Source organism: Vipera berus (genome assembly GCF_964194415.1).
Source record: "Vipera berus genome assembly, chromosome: 1".
In the NCBI taxonomy this organism is placed as follows: Eukaryota; Metazoa; Chordata; class Lepidosauria; order Squamata; family Viperidae; genus Vipera; species Vipera berus.
The window spans coordinates 86799000-86824096 of NC_138202.1; the positions used below are offsets into that span (position 1 = coordinate 86799000).

Below are 25097 nucleotides of genomic sequence, written 5' to 3' on the forward strand. Positions count from 1 at the left end.
TGGTCCACCCAGCATACCAATAAGTTCTGTTTTTGCAAGGGGTTGAAGATCCTCTGGAGGCTGTACTTGTGAAGCAAAGAAAGCTCCACTGGGTGAGTGTGATTGAGGTTATATATTTAAATTTCATTTCATTACCATTACAATCTGCCTTAAATTCCTAAGTAAAAGTTGAAATGCGAATATGTTTAAAATAAATGTGGTGAAAGAGATGTTAGCAGAACTGTGCAGTGCAGATATTCCCCTGTCACCAAGAGGGATTCAATTATCCAAATGGCATTAAAAGTCTTTGGTCTTGTTTGTATGCTTTCACAGATTGCCAGCCTCTTATTAAGACAGCCAGAATCAGACTTTAGGGTTTCTGGCTTGAAAGTAGTGTTTTCCATTTATTTATTTATTTATTTATTTATTTATTTATTTATTTATTTATTTATTTATTTATTTATTTATTTATTTATTTATTTGACTTATATGCTGCCCTATCTCCCGAAGGACTCAGGGCGGCTAACAACAATAAAAAACAACAATACAAAAATTAAAAAAGAATTAAATAACAGCCCCAAAATAAATTAACTACACAGTTAAAAATTAAAACATATTTAAAAACCCATCGTCAATCCAGGTCAGCCTGATGGAAGAGGAAAGTTTTGAGGTCGCGGCGAAAGGACCGGAGGTCCGGGGCTCAAGGGGGAGTTGGTTCCAAAGGGCTGGTGCTCCCACAGAGAAGGCCCTCCCCCTGGGGGTCGCCAGCCGACATTGTCTGGCCAACGGCAACCTGAGGAGGCCCTCTCTGTGTGAGCGCACTGGGCGATGGGAAGTCGTCCCCGGCAGCAGACGGTCCTGCAAATATCCCGGGCCTAAGACATGTAGGGCTTTAAAGGTAAGTACCAGCACCTTAAATCTCGCCCGGAAGACAACTGGTAGCCAATGCAGCTCACGCAGGAGGGGTGTAATATGGGAGTATCGGGATGCTCCCATCACTACCCGCGCGGCCACATTCTGCACCAGCTGAAGCCTCCGGGTGGTCTTCAAGGGCAGCCCCATGTAGAGAGCATTGCAGTAATCTATCCGAGAGGTAACGAGTGCATGCGTGACCGTACGTAGGGCATCTCGGTCCAGATAGGGGCGCAACTGGCGCACCAGGCGAACCTGGGTAAAGGTTCTAATCAATATTTTCCATGAGGACTTTCTATGGGACATGGAAACAGATCCTTCAAGAATCATTGCTATGTTGGGCTTCAGTTGACCTAAAGGTTCTGGTGCAAGATTGCCCTCTTATCCCATCACTGTCACTTGCAACTCCATGGTCATTTTGGCTGTGGCTGTGGGAAAGAAGAGACAACTCATGAAGTGCAACGTAGTTCTGCTTTCAGGAGGAGGGGGGGGGAGAATTCAGAGATGGGAATATCGATCTCATGAGAAGGAAAGTTAGGAAATGGCTCTTCAGACAAGATTACATGTTCAGCAACTCATCTACTCATGTTTTAGGCAGTGCCTAAGCAGCAAGGGGGTTGGCCAGTTCTACCATGGAAATGCTGGCTGTAAAGCCACAGGGAAGATCTGCTTCCTTTGCTTCCATCCACCTTTGGGTAAATAGGAGAGAAGGGAGTGGATTTCCTCTCATTTCCTCTCTGCTCCTCTTACAACAAGTGGCAGGAGAAGCAGAGGAGAGAGAAGTGGGTAGAGGAGAGGAGTGGCAGAGAAGTCTTTTTTGGTGCCAGTTCTTTGATCATACAAAGTGACCAATCTGTGGGATAGGAAAATTGATGGCAGAGGACCCATCGATCTTTTGGTGCCAGTTACTGGCACATTAAGGGACGCGGTGGCTCAGTGGGTTAGGACGCTGAGCTTGTTGATCAGATGATCGGCAGTTTGGCGGGTCGAATCCCGAGTGCCACGTAACAGAGTGAGCGCCTGTTACTCATCCCAGCTTCTGCCAACCTAGCAGTTAGAAAGCACGTAAAAATGCGAGTAGAAAAATATGGACCACTACGGTGGGAAGGTAACAGCGTTCCATGCACCTTTGGCGTCTAGTCATGCCGGCCACATGACCACGGAGACGTCCTCGGACAAGTGCTGGCTCTTCGGCTTTGAAATGAAGATGAGCACCGGCCCCTAGAGTCAGAAACAACTAGCACGTATGTGCGGGGGAACCTTTACCTTTACCTTTACTGGCACATTAGGAGGCATTCCCCACCAAGCTCTCCTCCTCCTCCTCCTCCTGGGTTCTCAGTGCAAACTGAACTGTTGTTCGTAGTAGCCTGGCACACTTTTATCCTGATTTCCACATTGGCTAGCAACATTTTAGTGTGGCCATACAAATAAGCTCTTTGCATTGTATTTTCTCCTAGTGACTTAAAGGACACTGACGCACTTTTCTTGGCAGCCATATGGTTTGCTGTTGCCAGGTTCTGGGATGTTTTTGGATTTCCCAGACAGATATCTTATCATTAGATAGAACCTTCTATTCTCTATTATCCTCCCAGTTGCTAACCAAACACAACTTTGGTAAGTTTTCATGATCAGAGACAAACTACCAGATGCTGAGACAGCACAGCAGATTTTTTTGTGTGTGTCTGTAATAATCTGAAAAATAATAATCTGAGCATAGCTTTGAGAAGCCTATCTCTGCTCACGCACCATGTAATAAAAGGAGAACTATACAACTGGGTTTCATCAGCATAATGATGATACCTGATTCCCAACTGACAGGACCTTACCCAATGCTTCAAGTAGGTGTTAAACAGAAGGGAAGCGTGTAGAACAGGGGTCTTCAAACTTGGCCCTTTTATGACTTGTGAACTTCAACTCCCAGAATTCCTCAGCCAGCATGCCTGTCTGAGGAATTCTGGGAGTTGAAGTCCACAAGTCTTAAAAGGGCCATGTTTGAAGACCCCTGGTGTAGAAACTTGCAGCATCCCACAGGTGAGGGGCCACGGTGGGGGGGAATCTCTCCCTGCCAGTTGATATAGATGGAAACTGACCACAGAGAACACAGAGGCCAACTACCATAAAATGTTGCTTCCCACTCCCAGCCCCAAAAGCAAGTGCAAAAGGACACTGGGGCCAATGGGAATGAAGGCTGCCGAAAGATCAAGTTGTATCAGAACAGATGCAGTACCCACATCCTCACTCTGCCACAGTTCATCAGCAGATGTGATCAATGCTGTTTCCATTCTAAAGTCCAGCCTGAAACTCAACTGAAACAAATCTACCTTTCTTAAAAAGGTAAAGTAGAGACTCGACTGTCAGAACCTTGGTGGAGCAGTGGGCTAATGCCTCCTTAAGTAACACCGGCTGCCTGCAATTAGTGCAGGTTCGCGTCCCACCAGGCTCAAGGTTGACTCAGCCTTCCATCCTTCCGAGGTAGGTAAAATGAGGACCCAGATTGTTGGGGGCAATAAGCTGACTTTGTAATAATGCCGCTTGGGGGGGGGGGCGAAAGCCCTAATAAGCAGGCATGTACATAGAATGAAGGCTATTGCTAAGCACATTGATTTGTGCTTTAGATTGTAAGCCGCCCTGAGTCTTCGGAGAAGGGCGGGATATAAATGGGATTAAAAAAAAAGTAATTGCCAGGAGTGCTGGCAATAACCTCCTGAATAGAGGGTGTACTAGAGACACCTTCAAGATCAGGAAGACTATCCCTGGTTCGAAGGAGTTGATACCCCCACATGGACCCAATCAGAAGTCATGTCCCAGGTGGCTCTCCTTCCAGGGGAGGCTTAGATCTAACAAACAGACTGGAGAACTGTCCATTTCTTTCTAAATTACAGAATCCATCCGGATAGCCCTATCTCAAGCAGTGGGGTCTATCCAACATACGAGGCAAGATATTTTTGATTTATTTTTTGCCCACACAAATATTTTGATAATTGTGCACGGCATTCCTTAGAGTTGTGAACACTTCAAAGATGCTTCAGAAGAAGTTTCTCAGCCCGGGACAGAGCACATCACAGCAGCCCAACTCTCTATGTCGACTTCACACCCAGCCTATCGTTGCACTCGAACGCTTGCAAAGGAATGATGGATAATTTTTCAAAGTCAGATGATGCGATTGCCAGAGAATTGCAAAACTGCCCCTTGAGGAGGTTGGGAGATGACACAAGTCGACACAAGTGTAGTGTACTTTTAGGAAGCAGGTGAGCCCTACTCGGCAGGAAGGGAGGTTTTAGTAGGGAGGGGCACCAGCTATGCTCGCGAAGAAAACACCCTTAAGCCGTGCCTTTCTGGCGCGCTTCCTTTCCCACGATGCGCGCAGAAATAATTGTGCGCGTTAAATAGCAAAGGGCGGCTGCTGATCGGCCTATTCTCCCCCGCCTCCGGCTCCGAAAACCGCGGAGGTTTTGAGGGCTCCGCTCGCTGCTGGTTCCGCTTTGCGTTCCTTGTCAAGTATTCGTGGAGAGAGTTGGGGACGCGCGGCAGCCCCAGGCAGCGAGTTCACCTACGACCCACAAAACGACGAGCCCACGAAAGTCCTTTATCCACGTTCAGGGAATCGAGAAACCGGGGTCCTAGGGGAGAAACAGACCACAGAGTGGAATCTGGGCTTGCTCGCTTGTCGTCTGGACAGTCGCGATGGAAACACGCTGGGCTGGATTTTTCCGGGCAGGCAGCCGGCGGGTTCACGTGTTTATTCTGTTGGAGGGTGGAGGTGGGGGGCGGACTTGGCTGGGCATGATGGAGACTGCAGGGAAGGCGCCGGGGGTGAGATGCAGAATTCAAGACCGCGCCAGGAAGTCGAAGCGGTTGGATTGAAGCGTTTTAATTGAATTAGCACCACCCGGTCATCAAGGCAGCCCCACGCGTCTTGCCTTGGTCCTCGGTCATCAAGGCAGCCCCACGCGTCTTGCCTTGGTCCTCGGCAGCGCTGCCTTCGGAGAAGCGCCTCCAATGGACTTCAGGGGGCTGCTCTTAGTCATTTCCTTTCCCCCTTGAGGGAATCTACCGTACATCGGGGTGCCCAACTTTGGTAACTTTACGACTAGTGAACTTCAACTCCCAGAATTCCCCATGGCTGGCTGGAGAATTCTGGGAATTGATCCATAGGTCTTAAAGTTGCCCAGCTCGGATACTCCGGCTGCCCATTCTCTGACTGCCCCTACACTTCCAATGTTCCTCGAAGTGAGCGTTCGCTAACCCGGAGTTCTCCCGAGGTGGTGATGTGTGTGGATGTCCGTGCCCATAGTTCCCAGCAGGAGGGCAATTTAAGATTGAGGCAGCCGAAGGACGCCAAGAGAGGCCAAACGGTTCTAACTCGAGCTTTGCGGGGTTATTCGTTAGGAAATTTGAAGCCCCGATGAAGCAAATCCGGTTTGACTTCTTCGAAGGAAAAGTGTTACCTGCACTAATCACTCCTCCAGGTTGACAAAGGAAGTTAATCTCATTTAATTTAAGAGAGTTGACTTCCAAGGTTACACGTTTAGAATAAGCACAATCAGATTTGCTTGGATATTATGAGAGAAGATCGCAAGGTGTGATCGAAAAAGTTTGCGATCAACTTAAAAACGGGGGGGGGGGGTTTTCAATTGGGCCGTCGTGGATGCTATTTTTGACTTCTTTTTTTTTAACCACACCCCGAAAACATCCCTGGGAGATTTAGAAGACTGTTCTTCGGGAATGGCGCGGAACCTCCCCACACATTGGCCCTACTGGTTGAGGTTCACGGTAGTAGGAGTCCAAAAATTGTGGTTATCGTGCTCTCCACCTTTGTTCTAAGTGTTGGATTGGTTTGTTTGTTTGTTTGTTTTTTTAAAAAAAATACTGTCTTCTCTTTGTCTGAGAAGAGCAAGAACACGTTTGAAATAAATTACTAGATCGTCGATTTACAGAGGCTCAGCCTGCGCGTAGCCGCCGCCTCCTCGTCTTCCTCCGCTCCATTAAGTAACAGACTCAAAAGTGCCCTTTGATTATTACTTTGGGGCTACAACGAGAAGAGCCGGAGTCCATAATCAAAACTATTTCCAGAAAGGACCTTTCGGCCACATCTGAGATCCCACCCTCGATTCGAATGTGACCACATCAAAGTGCCCCGTTGATGTTGTTTTAAGTTCGCCAGACAACTTACCGCGTGCAAAAGGGAGATTTTTTTTAAAAGGGTTGTTTGTTTGTTTGTTGAGTGGCTGTATAGAAATAAAGCGGTCTAATTGGGACAAGAGTGTCTGAAAACTGCGGGCTGTTCAAGGCGGGTTAGCCTAGGTGACTTAAGGGCGCCAGGACGGCAAACTCCGCACTCTTTCCTTGGAGCCAAAATCATTTCTGGGGCGGACGGGGGTCAGGAACCGGAATCGGCCAGGAGCTACACGCCTCCTTTGTAAGGCTGCCCAGCTAAGGGCTGGTTGTACTGGCTTTGTTCGATGCTGAAGGCAGCAAAGATTGAGGGGCGACGGTGAAAACAAGGGAACCGGTGACAATGCGCTCCAGAGACGCGCCGTCGGAGTCCCATTTCATAAAAGTAACAGGCAGCTTTTTCACCCAGCCTTTCAGGCTGCCTTCTCCAACTCGGGGCCGTCGAAAGGCCTTGGGACTACAACTCTCATCCTCCTTGAGTCACGTTGCATTTAAGGCTTTCGGTTCATTTGAGAGCCAAAGCTGGCATAGAAATGGATTCGGGCTGGTGATGGTGGGGAGGGGGGAGGGGGGGGCGGCAAAAAACTTTTGCGAAGCGAAAAAGATCTGCTGCCCGTTTCTCACCGGGATCCGTGCTATTGAGTTTCCACCCCACACTGACGGGTTCCCTATATTTAAAGATGGGAGAAGGGGGGGAGGAGGAGGAGGAGGGGAAGAGGGGGGGAGTGTTTAGACAATGCCTTTTGAATGCGCTTTCCCAACCTTTCAAAAACATCGTGATAGTGCCCCTGCCAGCGCTAGTAACCAGATACGACTGCTATCCGTTTTACATCCCAGTTTTTCTAAGGAAGAAAGAAGATATTTGTTGGTGTTTCTCTCTGTGTGTTGTGCTTGTCCGAGCCAGCTTTTGAACCAATGGGAAAGACATACATTTTTTTAATGTTGTTAACTTTAGGCAGGATTACATACCAATACATGCGTATATATAAATCTTTCCATAATAAAAATATTTTTAAAAAACGGTTAAACCAAGTGCTTATCAAACTGCCCACTTCCATAGCATCAAAATTTTCAGTGAAATATTTGTGTGTGTGTGTGTGTGTGTGTGTGTGTGTGTGAGAGAGAGAGAGAGAGAGAGAGAGAGAGAGAGAGAGAGAGAGAGAGAGAATGGGAGGGGGGATGGAGAATGAATATATATATATTGCCTGGACTTTTATGTTTAAATTTTGCATTTGGATTATTTTTGCTTGGCCTAGGAAGCAAGCAAGGTTTTTAAGGCTCGCCCCTCCACCCCCAGCATGCACTCTCTTTATAGGTACACAGTACTTTAATGTCTTGGATGTCCTTAATTTTAATAAAGGTATGCATATATTTTAAGACATCACTATGTCTTTATAAGTACACAGTACTTTAATGTCTTGGATGTCCTTAATTTTAATATAGGTATGCATATATTTTAAGACATCACTATGTCCTTATACGTAAACAGCACTTTAATGTCTTGAATGTCCTTAATTTTAATATAGGTATGCATATATTTTAAGACATCACTATGTCCTTATACGTAAACAGTACTTTAATGTCTTGAATGTCCTTAATTTTAATAAAGGTATGCATATATTTTAAGACATCACTAGTAGAGAAAGCTAAATTGGCTGAGCAAGTCATCCACCCTCTCAGGTGTTTATAATAGACATCTATTTCAAAGTAACCTCCACAGTATTTGGTGCATCTTTCTAGATAAATGAGTATAGCATTAGGAGTACAGCCACATTTTTGAATATGTTGGGACAAATACCAATTAGGGTTTATTGGGAGAACATTGGTTAATAATTGTTATTGTTCAAGATTCGGCTTAAAATGGCTTAAATGGCTTAAAAACATTGAGATTTGTATGAAGGATTTAAGTGTTAACAAGCAATCCTTAAAGAGATTATTTTACAGCGAGTTAGGTAAAAGGCTGAAAGATTAAATCGAATGTAACATCAACACCCATTTAATTATAGCCGTGTAATTTTTATAAATGTGTGTATATGTATACGTATATATGTGTGTTTCCCTAGCAAAATGCAAAAAAAAGTGACCAAAGTTGTAGAGCTTGAAGTATTTTCTTCCAGCATTCAAGATAAAAGGAAACGGTTTAAATCACCCAAAGAGACTTCTCTCTGTGAAGTCTTCAAGTGTGGGTGTTTGGTTGTTTTGTTTTTCTATCCGCCTCCCGAGATGGCAGACAAAACCTCTTTCTTATGCTTTCTTTTCGTTTCGAAAGTATATTTTTAAAAGCTCCTTGTACATCACTCATCCACATCACTCATCCGACACACTGGGCGAGCAGGGAAGGAGAGCCGGTCACGTCCGGCCCCGAATGTCTCCTTGAAAGTATCTAACATCGGGACGCCTCTGATCTTTGGGTCTGGAGGCGGCGTTTGTTTCGTTTGTCTTAGGAACGGTCCAAGGAACAGGAAACAAATCGACCCCTGGGTTGCTGCAGTGTAGGAGACTGAACTGGGCTAAGTGGGCGAGAGGGATATCTGCAACAGACCATCACCTGGCCCACGTGGGAGTGCGTTGCGCGTGAACCGACGAAGTGCAAATACGTCCAGACCGACAGAGGGATTTTCTTCCCCGCAACTCGGCTGCAGAGCAATTATTTGCTGCCGAACGCTTTTTCTCTTTACGCACTGTCGAAATTTCCCCCCTCGTCTCTCTGGGGAATTTAGGTGCCCCCCGGTTGCCCGCCCCCAGTTTCCTCTCCTTCCCCTCTCTCTTCCTTCCCGTCCCCCCCCCCTCTCTCTCTCTCTCTCTCTCTCTCTCTCTCTCTCTCTTCTCTCCTCTCTTTCTTCTCTCTCTCTCTCCCCCTCTCTCATTCATGAGTCCTTGAGACCGGTACCCTGGCCGCAGCTTCTCCTCCTACCAATTTTAAGAGTTGAGCCTTCCCTCGGCATCTTTCAATTCGCTCAGATCTAAAACAGATTTGGGTCTTTAGGTGGGGGGGGGCGGAAGGGAGGGAAAGAGGAGGAGGAGGAGGAGGAGGAAGAGGAGGGGGACCAAATCGACGCTGATTGAAACAAATAAACAAACAAACAGCACAACCCCCACCCCCACCCCCCGCTTGTCCCCCGCGCTCCCAGCGAAAGCCGCAGCCACCAAGGACGAGTAGCCCAGTGGTCCCGACCGGATCCGGTGCGCCCCGTGCGACTCCGGCGGGCTGCCTCCCCTCCAGCTCAGACCTCTTGAATGGCTCCGGCGGGGCTGTCCTCCGCTCCAAGCTGAGCGCCGCCTCGGCCATCATGCACCATGGTGACCACCTGGCTCGTCCTGCTGAGTCTCTTGCGGGCGCCGGGCTTCCTCGGGCTGGCGGCTGCCGAGCTGCCCTCGCCGGCTCCCGCCTGCGCCCGGGAAGAAGGGCAGGCGTGCGACCCGCGCTGGCGCAGAGATGCCGGCGGGCGCGGCGGCGTTTACGAGCATCTCGGCGGAGCGCCCCGGCGCAGGAAGCTCTACTGCGCCACTAAGTACCACCTTCAGATCCACGCCAGCGGCAAAATCAACGGCACCTTGGAGAAGAACAGCGTTTTCAGTGAGTACCCCGGGAGGGCTTGTCTCCCGTCCCCTGCCCGTCCCCCGCAGCTGGCCGCTAGTCTTAGCCCCCCCCTTTGCTCTCTCTCGCTCTGGGCGTTGGATCGAAGAGCCCGGGGGCTCGGTGGGGCTCTGATTTCCGAGGCAGCAGCGTTTCTGTCCTCCTCCGATGCCGGGGCTGAAGTGCCGTTCGTTTATGTCATAACAAAAAATAAAAATAAATTTTTTTTTGTCACCTGTCTGTTCTGGGAGCTCAAGGCGCTTTGCAGCTCTCCCGTAAGAAGTTCGCGTCGCAGGCAGTCGCTGGGTTAACTTTGTAGGAAAGTCTATTCAGGCCCCCGAGTAAGGCAAAGCGGGTCAGGTTTATCGGTTGAGAGATGATGCCAGCCAAGACCACGGGCTTAACCTAAAGCCAGACTGAAGCCACAACAAGCATTTCAGAGCCTGCCCGATCCATATAACAAAGGCGATCTCCGGGCAAGATCTAGCCTGGATCATTTCACCAGAGACAATGCGTTTGAAGCCAGGAAGTTTTAGTGGGGCTGGGTGAGAAAAATTCCCAGGGTTTCAATTCCGCTTAAGCATACTGGGGAGAAACAACTGGGAAAGAAATTCTTGGAATAAAGGAACAAATACAAAACCCCAAATCCAGGAAATATATTCCCACCAGGAAATTTATAATAGTTCAGATTAGTTAACCTTCTTGGTACCTGCTGAAGGCAAAAAGATCAAGAGAATATGTGCCAGGATAATCAGATCTCCAGATTGACCTTGCCAGGCAGTCAGGAACCTCCCAAACATGACAGTCAGCACTTAAGAGATGCTTGTCCTAACAGCAGAGAAGGTTGCTGTTTTCAACATATTAACATTGTTTCTTATTTCTGGAGCAACTAAAAAAAACTTCTAAGTTACAAGGTTGTTTGTGATCTGGTACAATACAGATTCTCCTGTTACCTCACCAGTGAAGCAGACCTAGGCTGTTAGGAGCACAGTATAGACCAGAGACTTGAAATAACACAGTGTTGCTTGGAAGATAGTCTTAGAATTAATACTATTTACCCCCAAAACTATTGTAGAATACCCTGGGAAAGAGTTGGTTTCATTCACACTGATGTCTGAGATTGTAGGTTTTAGCAGCTTTTGAACTCTCTTCCTCTACTTCTCACTTGCTATAGTGAATATTTTGTGGAAACTTAGGACATAAGGTAAAATAGTCTTTGAGGAATGCAGGTATGGAAGAAAGAATCTTTCACTGAATCACAATTGTCGCTAGTTTGGTAACACCTAACATCTTGGACCCGATCTCCAATCAACATGGAAATATTATCTGGAGGGCATCAGGTTGAGATAGGCTAGGCTGGTTTGTTGAGGATGAAAGGAGCTTGTCTCTGGTTTGGATGATGAGAATGGAGGATTAGAAATGATTTTGTGTAATCGGATTATGTTGTACACACAGATCCCAGGCTATTCCTTCAGATGCTTGGCTAGAATGCTTGAAGCAGAAGGAAAAAAGATTTTCTTCTTGAAATAGAACATTGTTCAGTTTGCAGAAGTGGCATGTAGAGTCCACTGGGCTTCCTCCTTGTGGTAAGCCTTTCCCTTTTTGTCCCCGCTCTTAGAAATCTTTGCATTGTACCTCTGCTTTGCCCGCTATCCTTTTCTTCTCTCTAAGGATACATACAGTTCTGCAGTTGGGAGCCTCCGGTTAAAAAAACAACAGAAAATCCAAAAACCTTAAACTCTGGAATTTGCAAAAGACAAGGATAAGTGAGTGGCTGTCACTTGGTTTCTCTGTCCAGAAGGTGTGATTTCCCATGGCTCTTTAAGTCTTTAGATCCCCTCTTCCCTTTATGACACAAGGCTGGATACTGGGGGTGGAGAGTCAGAGTAACTATCCCAAAAGATGTGTAAATAACACGTCAAGATGACTTTCACACTTCAGTCTGTTCATCTCATCCTGGTGTTTGGCTTTCTCTTCCCTCCTTTCCTCCAATTAATCTTGTTTTGTTTGCCTTGGCAAAGTTTGGGTATTTAGGGCAGAGGAAATTATGCCCTGTTTAAGGAAATAGCACTTACCAGCGACAAACCAGTTGTAGAAAACACTGTTCTCCTTTGCAAGGTAGACATGGCCTTCAGAAATTGGACTGATTGCACACATCGTTCATCTCTTGGCACCCAAGAATACTTGGTATATGTGTATGACAGGCACCAAGGCAGATTTTTCTATCATTTCTAGCAGACCTTCTTATGCACATGTTCACCTCTCAGTGAAGTATCACTGAGAGCATGATCTAGCCAAAGCTTCAAAAAAAAATTACTACTAATTAAAACCAATTGGACTAGAAAGTGTTTAATGTCTCTGTAACTCTTCTAAATGATGGAATATAAGGATCTGAACAGACATCCAACTTTTAAGTAGAGGTTTTAGGCTAAACAAAGATGCTGTGAGAGGAGAAAATAATACAGCTTTCTATGGTTGACTTTGTAAAAAATCATCCTTGTATCCCTCTGGGACAGACCTAAATAGAAATGACTGACAATGAATGAAAGAAAGCATTTCCCCCCCCCCAAACATTCAGTAGGCCAAATCTCATGTGTATATAGGATTCTCTGTTATATTCTGTTGATATATGCCAGCTACATTTCAGAATGCATCACAGAAAAGGGTGCCGTTGAAAGGGAATGTTGAAGTTTTAACTTCAGCCTTTCAAGATGTACCGTAGAATAGCTAAATCTTCATTTGGACACTTCAAATTGATCTCTAAGCAAAGGATCTCGTTTGCTAAATGTTTTCAGTTAGAGAGATGAAGGAGAGATTAGCAGGTATCTTTGCATCTTCTGAATCTATGGCCTCATGGATAAATTCACAAATGTAAGCATCAGTGACTGCAGTCTTAAGTGGAGCTTACCTATCTGAAAGGACCCTATTGGCTCAAACAACAGCTCTATTAACACTTTAAACATAATATGTTTAAATATTGGCAGTCTACAACTATGGCTTTAAAATCCTTAAAATCCAGAAACTGACCACTGGCAGTCAGTTTCTACCCTGAGTGTCCTCCTTTTCTGCAGTTATTTGTATGAAAATATTCCAGGTATACTGTAGATAGGAACATCTTTTCATTTCTTGATGTAACTTTGTGCAAACATAGGTGTGCACAATGATGTCTGAATTTGAGGCTATCTTTCTATCTCTGATATACTCTATTGCCATAATTTCTGCCAACAGAGTTATGCCAGTAGCAGAGATACAATTTATTTTAAATCCCAAACAGTATAATTGGAAGAACATTATATTCTGAGAGTTCTATGGACACATGTGCTGTTGCCAAGTCATCTTTAAAGTATTAACAGAATTTCAAAGCTTCAGGATCTAAAAGGTTGAGTACATGGGACAGTAACAGTGAAAGGGAATTCCTGAAATAGCTGGTGGCATAATTTGAAATGTAAATAATAAATTTCTTCACGTATCATTTCTATGCTATTATTTTTTCTCAAATGTTTGATTATTCCACATAAAATTAAAGATTCTCTCCTCAAGAATTGCCCATAAATGTAATATATGCATGTGAACAGGTATGTAAAAACATGTATCTTGTGTCTTTTTTGAAATGACTTTTTTATTATGTAGTGTTCTGTGGCCTTAGAACAGGGGTAGGCAACCTTGGCTCTTTTATGACTCGTGGACTTCAACACCAGTGAAGAGCCTTGGTGGAGCAGTGGGCTAATGCCTCCTTAAGTAACACCAGCTGCCTGCAATTAGTGCAGGTTCGCATCCCACCAGGCTCAAGGTTGACTCAGCCTTCCATCCTTCCGAGGTAGGTAAAATGAGGACCCAGATTATTGGGGGCAATTAAGCTGACTTTGTAATAATGCCGCTTGGGGTGTGTGTGAAAGCCCTAATAAGCAGGCATATACATAAAATGAAGGCTACTGCTAAGCTTGTAAGCTGCCCTGAGTCTTCGGAGAAGGGCGGGATATAAATGGAATTAAAATAAATAAATAAAAAAATAAATTCCTGAGCCAGCCATGCTGGCTCAGGAATTCTGGGAGTTGAAGTCCACGAGTCATAAAAGAGCCAAGGTTGCCTACCCCTGCCTTAGAATGACACACACATACTTTCTCTGTCTCTGTCTCTCTCCATATCACCATGTGTGATATTATTATCAACCCAAATTAATCCTCTGCACAGTATAGGCATTTTCATGGAAAGTTATGGACCATGGTGTCCTGTGCTGGTCCAGTGCCAGATACATATTTCTCAAATTCCAAGTCTAAGACAGAAAGAAACAGGGAGACAATCCAACTTCCATTCCTAAAGGAAGACTAGAACTAATTAACATTAGTTCTTCGATGTATGAGTGTGATATGTATGTGTGGGGACATAGGTGTGTGTAAGCATGAGCACTAGTTAGAGAACAAGGATGGCCTGTATCTCTATAAATGCTGTACATGCAGACTTTTTTTGCTACTCAGTATAATGTTTTAGAACAGTCCTTTGATAAATAATACGTGCAATCTTCCTTGGTTCTTTCATGGATGAAAAAAAGTTCCTTTCTCTGAATTGGAGGCAGACAGCCACTTTGTCCTTTCCCCAAGGATACACTGACTTCCAACTGACTAACCCCCTTCATTGTCCAAGCTCTTAGATGTGGCAGTCTCTTGTGTTCCTCCATTTTGCCCTCCAGAAACCTCAACAAGCGTATTGTCTCCAAATGGGCAGCTTTGTGGCTTGTTTCAAGAAGCCAAGCACTCCTGCACCCCTAAGAAAGGCATTAAAGGGGATTTAAAGTTTTTATAGACATATAGGATTAGGTGAACCTCTAGTTCAATGTCAGAGCCTTTCTTTCTTTCTTTCTTTCTTTCTTTCTTTCTTTCTTTCTTTCTTTCTTTCTTTCTTTCTTTCTTTCTTTCTTAACAGTTCAGTCTCAATCAAATAGCTGTGGATTTACTAGTAAGGGTTTGTTTCTAACAATTCCCATCTTATCGTCTAGAGTGTTGTCATTTTCAATCATCCGGATTTGATTATGAACGTAGGAGTAAATGTTGTGCGGTGGTGTTATTAAGCATAATGATTTCCACATGGAAGTAACATTTAAGATAGTTTAATATTACTAGCTTAAGAGTCAAGAAAATTAAAAAACCTGAGTCTAAATTCCTGCTCAGTTCAAGTGTCAGTCAATAATACATTATTTTCATTTTTTTTCTTGTGTTAAAATGGGAAGATGGGGAATAAAGTGGGAATAAAAGGGATTTAAAGTACTTTGCATAAAGAAATGCCAACTCTGAAGATATTGATTAGGTTCAAAATGTTGGTCTAATGATACTCAGAAGGCTAGGCTGCCTTATCATTTGAATGGTGGGGAATGTTTTACAAAATAAACAAAAACTTAAAGTATGAAACAAAAATAGTCCAATGAAATCCAGTGGGCTCATTTCTGAGTAACGGGAAAGGATTTCCCTCTGATTTCTTTGACATGTAGTAATTAAAGTTTTTAAAATTTGTAAAATAACAACAGTGCTAATATAAAACAAAATCATACATATGTGAACCATCTAAATAGATCTTATATTTTCCTTTTAGGTATTCTGGAAATAACTGCAGTGGACATTGGGATTGTTGCTATCAAAGGCTGTTTTTCGGGCAGATACCTGGCCATGAACAAAAGGGGCCGACTTTATGCTTCAGTAAGTACTATTTAAAACAGAGGCATCTTAACTATGGCAAGCCAGCTGAAGCATCCTCCACTAGAGTGCCCATCTTTTTCAATAGGGATTTAAACTCTATTGTAATCAAAAGGGCAGAAATACTAGGTGCCTATGGAGGAACATTTGTAAAGAACAAAAATATGTGCTTTGGTTTTATTTGGGGGATTAAGCAGCCAATACCCAGAATCCTTTAGCTGAAACATGATTGCAAGCATGAGGCACACTCATTCACTTTTCATGTGTGCAGCAGGTTAGGAATTCAAATAAACCTACTTACGCATTAAAAATAAAACATTTATGTTTGGGGACCCCTGGTTTAGGGACCATAAACAACTGATTTCAGGTAAGGAGATCTGTAGAACTGATGAAGTGACAAGGATGCTTTTTCAAAAAAAAGGAGAGGAAACTCTGCATAGGAGTCCCATTTGCAAAAAAGTTTTTAGAACACATAAAGCTGGGATCTAAAGGCAGAGATCTGGATCCAGAGGCACTTACAGGTTCTGCCGAAGTGGTGTGAACTCGCTGAATCCCACCACTGGACATAACTAGAAAAAAAATCATGAAAAAATATAAGTTGCATGAAGACCAATAGAGTAGTATCCAACTAAGAAAAGCATTACTATTCAGACATCTGATAATAAGAATCTAATTCAGTTAAATATTCTTTCATGCAAATCATATTCTGAGTTCCCCAAGATCCAGTCTGGTAATAATAATAAATGTCTTATGCAGTCATTCCAAGAGTTTGGAAATTGGGGCGAGGGGGGTGGGAATAGTGATCAACAAAGGTTACAAAGTTTGGAAAGTTGTAATCATAGATTATAGGCAGGGAGCTAGCATTCTTAACAAGAAAAGAACATTTGTGAGGAAGGAGAAGTGGATTAAACCCTTCTATAAATTCTCATCAATGTGTACTTTTACATAGATAAATTCTGGACAATTGGGACATTACAGAAAATGTGTGCTCCAGGAAAATAGTTGAAAGTGCAGTCACAACATTGACCTGGCACAGAGTTTATATGCTTTCTCCTCTCCATCAGCATTTGCATGTTTGTCAAGCAAGCAAGGAAGACGCTTCTGATGTGGGATGGTCAGCCATGGGGAAGTTGAAGGTTGTGAGTCATGCATGCTGATGAATCAAAACCGATCTTTTCCCCATTTCAGTGAACGTGTGGATTTGGAGTATGAAGCCATTCAATTTCTGAGCCTATTGAAAAAGGTACTAGATTTCTCCGTCCAGTTGTGTCTGACTTTAGGGCACAGTGCTCATCTCCATTTCTTGGCTGAAGAAGCCAGTAGTGTCCGAAGAAGCTTCTGTAGTCAGGTGGCCAGCATGACTATATGCCAAAGCATAAGGAAAATGTAATAGGGATGCTAAACAAAACCAAAGGGACTCCTGATCATCCCTACTGTGAGAGTGGGGGAAGGCTGATCTTGCTATCAGACATCGTTTTGACACAGAACATGCATCCCCCCCCCGCACATCAATAGGCATGACATATGCAGATACAGAGGCACAGATATAAAAGTCTTTCTGTTGGTACTTAAACAGAAGAGACTCTGCTTACTCTGGTGGTGCAGTGGTTAAAAGAAGTATTGCTAGCAAACTCAGCCCACAGCCTGGAGTTAGATTGTTGTGAACAATTGCTACTTTAATTATTTTGTGCTGAGAGGCCTTACTCTTTCACAAGTTCATTTGGAAGAGAGGGTTACAGCTTTGCCCACATTCCATGTTTCCCCAAAAGTAAAACCTACCCTGAAAATAAGCCCTAGCTTGATTTTGGGGGGTGGGCCTCATATAAGCCCTTCCCTCCAAATAAGCCCTAGTTAGGGTGGGGGTGGGTTTGTGGAGCTGCCCCACGTGCCCCACACCCACTTACCTTGCAGCCATGCCTCTCCTTGCCGGCCCACTTCTTCTGTGGCATCCCCAGACCTGCATTTCGTAGTCAGGCCTTTCCGGAAGGTCTCTGCAGCCAAGAACCGAGCTATGGATTCAATCCATAGCTTGGTTCTACAAGGTTGAATCCATAGCTCGGTTCTTGGCTGCAGATGCCTTTGACTGCAAAATGCAGACTGGAGAATGAAGCTGCTCCTTTGGCCGCAAGAAGAAGTGGGCCGGCTGGGTGGGGCTGTGGTACCGGAGGTGAGTGGAAAACACACACACACACACACACACACACACACACACACACACCTAATATAAGACCTGGGGCCTCTTTTGGAGGCAAAAAAATAAAAATAAGAAATAAGACCGGGTCTTATTTTTGGGGAAACACGGTGGTAGTATTAAACTAGATAACTTTCCTACTGCTATGAATAATCAGAACCATCAGTGTTTACTCAGCTGTCTGAGGAGAGGAATTTAGATTCTCCTCATTGTTAGCTAAATTAAAATTGTTGATAGTAGCTGTACTGGGAATGGACAACTGGAAAAAAAGAGTACTGGGAGCATTAGCATATGGTAGAAGAAGAAACCTCAGGAAGCGTAAGTGAAGGTCACCATGTCTAATTCCAGATCAGTAAAAGCTCTCTGATAACTGAATTATACAAAGCTCTCCATTCCATATCAGTGTTATTCCATTCAGTGAGACGTCTAAAATAAGTCCAGCGTAAGTTGCGGCAATGATGATGATGATGTTATCTGTTCAGTCGAGTCTAACTCTTGGTGATTTAATGGGCCAGGTCTCTCCACATGTTCTGATCTTGCACTATTTCTTTGAGTTTTTCTGTGCTCTGGTGATGTCAGCTTTGATTATGTCCATAGCATTTAGACTTACATATTGCCCCATAGTGTTCTTTGACAGATTGGTTTTCTTTTACTGGTTAACTCTTGGTTAACTCTTCCAAACATAATTTCTTTCTCCAGTGAATTTCCCCTTGTGATAGGGCCAAAGTAAGTGAGACACAGTTTCGTGATTTTGCCTTCTAGTGATATGTCTGGTGTTATGTGCTCCAGTACTTGCCTGTTAGTCACCTTTGCTGTCCAAGGAATATGCAGGAAGCTTCTCCTGTACCACAACTCAAAGTAGTCAACCTTCTTCCTGCCTTGCTTTTTTAAGCTCCAACTTTCACAAGCAATGGGGAACACAATAGAGTGGACTAACCTACATTTGGTTCCCAGCCTAATCGCCTTGCCTTTCCATATTTGGCTCATGTTGATCATTGCTGAGTGACCCAATGCAATCCGATGTTTTATTTCTGTGTTCCAGTTACCACTTTGAGCTATCAGTGATCCTAGACAGTGAATTTTCCCACACATTTTATCTCTTCACTGTCAGTTTCTATTTCCTTGCAGTGATAATAATAATAATAATAATAATAATAATAATAATAATAATAATAATAATAATAATAATAATAATAATAATAATAATAATAATAATAATAATAATAATAGTAATAGTAATAATAATAATTATTTTATTTATTTATTTGGACTTATATGCCGCCCTATCTCCCGAAGGACTCAGGGCGGCTAACAACAATAAAATACAAGTAAAAATACAAATATTAAAAATTAAACTATATCTATAGCCCCAACTACAACCAATAAAACCTTAAAACCATATTAAAAAAAACCCCTTATCATCAGACCAGGTCGGCCTGTTGGAAAAGAAATGTCTTAAGGTCATGACGAAAGGACTGGAGGTCTGGGGTCATCCGTAGCTCCAGGGGAAGCTGGTTCCACAGGGCAGGTGCCCCCACAGAGAAGGCCCTCCCCCTGGGGGTTGCCAGCTGACATTGTCTGGCCGACGGCACCCTGAGGAGGCCCTCTCTGTGTGAGCGCACAGGACGATGGGAAGTCGTTCCTGGCAGCAGACGGTCCTGTAGGTATCCCGGGCCTAAGCCATGTAGGGCTTTATAGGTAAGAACCAGCACCTTAAATCTCACCTTAAAATAATAATAAAGTTGGAAGGGACCTTGGAGATCATCTAGCTCAAATTGTTCTAACTGTCAGGAAGTTTCTCCTTAGTTCTAGGTTGCTTCTCTCCTTGACTAGTTTCCATCCGTTGCTTCTTGACCTACCTTCAGGTGCTTTGGAGAATAGCTTGACTCCCTCTTCTTTGTGGCAGCCCCTGAGATATTGGAACACTGCTATCATGTCACCCCTAGTCCTAGATGATTAAACTAGATGAGCTTGGTCTTTTTGATATTCAGGAAGAGGCCAAAATTCTCACTTTCTTCCTTGATTTTCTTCATCAGATTTTCCAGGCTTCTTGGGTTTGGTTGTATCATCAGCATATTGAAGATTGTTGTTCTTTCTTTCACCAATCTTTACCCCAATTTTGATTCTTAAAAATATAGTTTTCTCATGATCATTTTGGCATACAGATTAAATAAAAAAGAGGAGAGGATGCAACCTTGTCACACTCTACCCTAAACCAATTGGTGTCTCCATATGGTGTTTGCACAGGGGCTTCCTGATTTGTGTACACCAACTTGACCAGATGTGCTGGTCCCCCTGGTCTTGTAAGGCTCTCCATAGCTTCTCACGATTAACACAATTACTTTTGCATAGTTGATGAAGCACATGTAAATAATGTTCACAAGATGTTTCCATGATCCAGTGCAACTTTGCAATGTAATAATAATAATAATAATAATAATAATAATAATAATAATAATAATAATAATAATAATAATAATAATAATAATAATAATAATAATAATAATAAGTTGGAAGGGACCTTGGAGGTCATCTAGTCCAACCCCCTGCTCAGGCAGGAAACCTTATACCATTTCAGGCAAATGGCTGTCCAGTCTCTTCTTAAAAACCTCCAGTGTTGGAGCATTCACCACTTCTGGAGGCAGGTTGTTCCACTGGTTAATTGTTCTAACTGCCAGGAAGTTTCTCCTTAGTTCTAGGTTGCTTCTCTCCTTGACTAGTTTCCATCCGTTGCTTCTTGTCCTGCTTTCAGGTGCTTTGGAGAATTGCTTGACTCCCTCTTCTTTGTGGTAGCCCCTGAGATATTGCAACACTGCTATCATGTCACCCCTCACCCTTCTCTTCATTAAACTAGACATGCCCAATTCCAGCAACCGTTCCCTATATGTTTTAGCCTCCAGTCCCCCAATCATCTTTGTTGCTCTTCTCTGTACCCTTTCTAGAGTCTCGACATCTTTTTTACATCGTGGTGACCAAAATATGGTTGCAGGTGCCATGACCTCTTTGAAAGCTAGCTTGGATATCTGGTAATTCTCTTTCATTTGTTGGTGCTGGACATTGTTGTACAATTTTAAGCAGAACCTTGCTGATATGAGGGATAAGAGGAATTGTGCGATAATTGGATCTTTAGAGTCACCCTTTTTCGGCAGTGGAATTAACACTAAACATTTCCAATCCTGTGACCATGTGTTTTGATTTCCCAGATTTTCTGGCATAGGTCTCTGATGACTCTGGGTGGTACAGATCTTAATAATTCTGCATGGATAACAGGGGTAGTAAAAAGTAATACATTGTGATGATTAAACAAACGACAGATACTAAACAACCCAGTAGCTGAAAAAACTCACTTTGTAACTTTGCTGTTTCTAAGTCTAATCTACCTTGCAGGCATAATGGGAAGAGGCCCCACTTGACCTCCTGAAGGAAAGTCAGGATATAAATCTAAAAAGTAAATAAATACATACATACATACATACATAAATAAGCCACCCAAGTCAGCTTATAGGGGAAATGGGGGGCATAAAAAGTTAATAAATAATAAAATAATAATAATAATAATAATAATAATAATAATAATAATAATAATAATAATAATAATAATAATAATAATAATAATAATAATAATAAAAAATTGCTTATGATGTATCACGGCAACCATTGTTTTAACAGGGAGCCATTGGCATATGTATTGAAAGTCCTAAAACAATATATTTTGGGGGGATTACAACACCAGTTTGAGGTCTACGTAGTACAATTAAGAAACTGTTGGGGAAATATGACAGAGGGTACATGAACACATTTTTATTTAATCTGAAATATCCAGTGTAGAAATACATTGCTTAAATCTCAGAGATTAGACTCTTGATTGGACTCCTCATAGATCCTGTCTTCCTAATATCATACCACATCACATCACAAATGGTAAAATAAATAATAAATGGCTATAGGGTAAATTATGTTATCTGCTTGTCTAAACGTGGTCTGTGTTAGTGGTCTACTTATGCAGTACACTTTCAAGCATGAGATTTGCAACCTTGATTTTACAGGCAAATTTACTCCATCTGCTGGGCTGATTGAGAATTCCCTGCAACTTTTTTTTTTTAAATACATCATTCCAGAATAGTAGCAATTATATTTAGAAATGTAGATAATTTAGAACTGCAAAATAATGAAATATGTGGGGACTGGAAAGTAAATGAAGAAATGCATCTATGAGAAATTGGCATAAAAAGAAGTTCACAGATAGCTTGCATCTAGATTTTAAGTATTTAACTGAATACTGCTACCATCCTTGGTTTTAAGGGAATGGAAGCAAAGCTAACAGTGTGTTAGTTTGTTTACAATAACCAATACTTTGTTAGTTTATTTACATATATTCAGTATTAGAACTTTATTTTACTTTTGCTAAGTAATGCAATGCTGTACTTCATTTCTAAAATGAAGGCTGGAAATTAGAATACATGGAATTTCCAACAAATCTCCAAGATACCAGTTAAAAGAAAAGTAAACTAAGCTATTAGCAATATAGGAAAAATATTGTCACAATATATAACTAGGGATTACCCAATCATTTTTTTAAAAAAAAACTTTATTTAGAAGATGGATAAAGGGCCCACTAATTCTTCTTGCCAATAAAATCACCGGTTTCAACAAATTGTAGTAATAGAATATGTAATTAATTTCTAAAAATATAGTTATGGGCCATTTCTATCACAGTTATAGATTGACCTAGGAAAAGAGGATGATCTGGACCCCTTTCAATCGTGGTTCAGGCCTAGGTATGAGACAAAGAGAGTATTAGTTGCTCTAAGTCAGGGCTAGGCAACCTTGGCTCTTTTATGACTCGTGGACTTCAACTCCCAGAATTCCTGAGCCAGCAGGAATTCTGGGAGTTGAAGTCCACGAGTCATAAAAGAGCCAAGGTTGCCTACCCCTGCTCTAAGGGATGGCTGTTGGTGAGAGATGGATGGGAGTTGTATACTGCTCTGGTCTTACCAGCCCTATTAGCAGCCTTCAGTACCAGTGACCACCGTACCCTTCTGGACTTCCTGCAAGTATTCGGTACTGGGGGCACTATTTTGTAAATGTTCTATTACTTCCTTAATAGTGGTTTGGTTGATGCTGATGGTAGAGACTGAGCCAGTGGCTACTCCTTTGCCTCATGGCTTAGTTCTTTCTCCCGTAAGAACTACTTACTGGACAGAACAACTGTCTGAAGCCACTAGGAGAGGTCAGTAATCAGTTTGGGGTGTGGTATCATTTACTATGCTGCCCTGGGGCAAGAGTGAAGATGCTGGTGATATCTTGTCCCAGTTCCCGGATCTGGATGGGACAAAATAGGCTAAATTTGAACTAAATTTGACAGTTGCTGTTTATACATTGTGGCTCTCTGACAACATCTAGTGTTGTTTCTAGATAAGGAAGCACTGCTTCTGAAGGAGCAAGGCAATGACTTAGGGTTCTTTCTGGATTCATGGCTACTGCTAATTAGGCAGGTGGAGGCCAGGGGCCTTGGCCAATGGCAATTGGTTTACTTGTTGCAATCCAACCTGAAATGGGAGCTACATTTCCCTGAAGTGCAACAGTGAAGAGGCATCTACAATAATTCATGCCCTGTTCACCATCCACTTTAGATTACTGTATTGGGGAATGAGACAACTTGCCTTGGCCAACTCCCCATGGCCAACTTGTCATGGGACAACTCACTGCGGGACTGTATCAACAAATAGTTAATTAATTTTGATGGAACTGTGGCCAATAATAATAAAATAAATTCAAAGAATTTCCCAAAGAAATTCAACCCAGAAATACAAGAGTTACAATGACTTTGCTGAAAATGTAGTGACTAATGATAAAAGTAACTGAATGAAATGATTAATACAGCACTGAATTATCCAATGGCAAGTTGTCCTTCAGTGAGTTGGCCACAGTGAATTGTCCTAGACCCTATTAGGGCTGTCTCAGAAGACTATCTAAAAAGAACAATTAGTTCAAATGCAGTGGCCACCTATTAGGTGGCACACATCACAAGGAATGAATTACACCTGTGTTTTGGGTCCTCCATAAGCTTCCAGTACCCTTTCAGGTGCAGTTCAAAGTGCTGATTTTGACCAATATGATTTGGCATCTAATTATTTTTAAGACTACATTCTCCAATTGTAATAGCGCAGCTCATTCAGTTATCCTGGGAGAACCAATTGGTGGGCTCCTACTTCCCACTGTGAAGTAAGCTGGGTGTGGGAGAGTTGAAGCATGAAGAGTGTTCCTTTTCATTGGCAGAGCCAATCTAAGCCTTCCAGGTGAGATTAGTTAGGCTAGTTCCTTGGTTGGTTGTTTTGGAAGAGTTTGAAAACAGCTCTTCAAAGATATTTTGTGGGCTTAGTAGTTACCATCTGAGCTTCTATCTGTGTTCATTTGGTTTTCCTTATGAGATTGTTTTTTTATAGGTGTTTATATTTATTCTGGAAATTATGCTATGTATATTTGTCTGTTAACCACCAGAGGTCCTAGTAAATCATGGTGGCTTACAAGTCAAATATGGGTTGCAGGAGTACCGTAAGAGAAATGTAGTCTGCCAAAGTGATATTCCCTGGTAGCATCGGACAGAGGCTTCTACTTTTCATTCTCTGTTTGGCGGTGTGCATATAAAGCTGGGCAAAGTATGATCAATCACAGGATCAGTCAAGAAGAGATTGTAATAAGCTTTTTTGCTTTTATCGTCTCATTGTCACCGTCCCCATTACATAGAGAAAGGCAGGAAGGTAAAGACTGATATATAAGAACAGGAGATGTCATTGAATATCAGATCTCCTTTATAAATAAAGGGAAGTCGCTTTTGTGTTGGACCTAACTGAGAGTTTTCATAAGAACAAATGCAATGAGCTTTGTATCTTGCAGTTGTTAGTGCCACTTTTTGAAAGTGATGGTTTGTGTCCTTGTTTTTCAGGAAACCTACAATGCAGAATGTGAGTTTGTGGAAAGGATTCATGAGTTGGGCTATAATACCTATGCATCCCGCTTGTATCGGACTGTGCCCAGTGGCGCTGGCAGCAAACGCAAAGCTAGCGCAGAGAGACTCTGGTATGTCTCCATCAATGGGAAAGGACGACCCCGGAGGAGCTTCAAAACCCGTAGGACCCAGAAATCATCTCTCTTTTTGCCTAGGGTATTGGATAACAAAGACCATGACATGGTCCGACTATTCCATACAAATGCTAAGTACAGAGAAAGCCTATTGAAGCCAGTAAATAAGAACCAGAGAAGAAGGAGAGGACACTAGTAAGCATTCTCAAGTGGGGAAAATATGATGGAAGATGAAAAAAGCTACTATTCCATGGATATTGTTGGCTAAACCATGTTGGCCCAGTAACAAATGATTCCATGTACACACACACACACACACACACACAAATATGTATTTGCTAATAGATAGTTTAGATGTGTATCCGATTGCTAAGGATAATAAATTAAAGCATGCTTGCATGTACGTTATCATGATGAAATAATGAGTTTGAGTATTCCTTGTCAGTTTCTTAATATTTTTTATGCCGTGGGAGCATTTCAGCCTAGTCCAGCAGTG

The 25097-nt window shown here is 42.8% G+C and overlaps 1 protein-coding gene across 1 annotated transcript; it reads left to right on the top strand.

Annotated features, from left to right (window-relative positions):
• Window positions 1-9363: 9363 nt before the first annotated feature.
• Window positions 9364-24797, top strand: FGF3 (fibroblast growth factor 3; the record flags this gene model as incomplete). Its single annotated transcript, XM_081319543.1, has 3 exons — window positions 9364-9643; window positions 15227-15330; window positions 24465-24797. The coding sequence occupies 3 exons, from the start codon at window positions 9364-9366 to the stop codon at window positions 24795-24797; spliced, it is 717 nt and encodes a 238-aa protein (XP_081175669.1).
• Window positions 24798-25097: the final 300 nt, after the last annotated feature.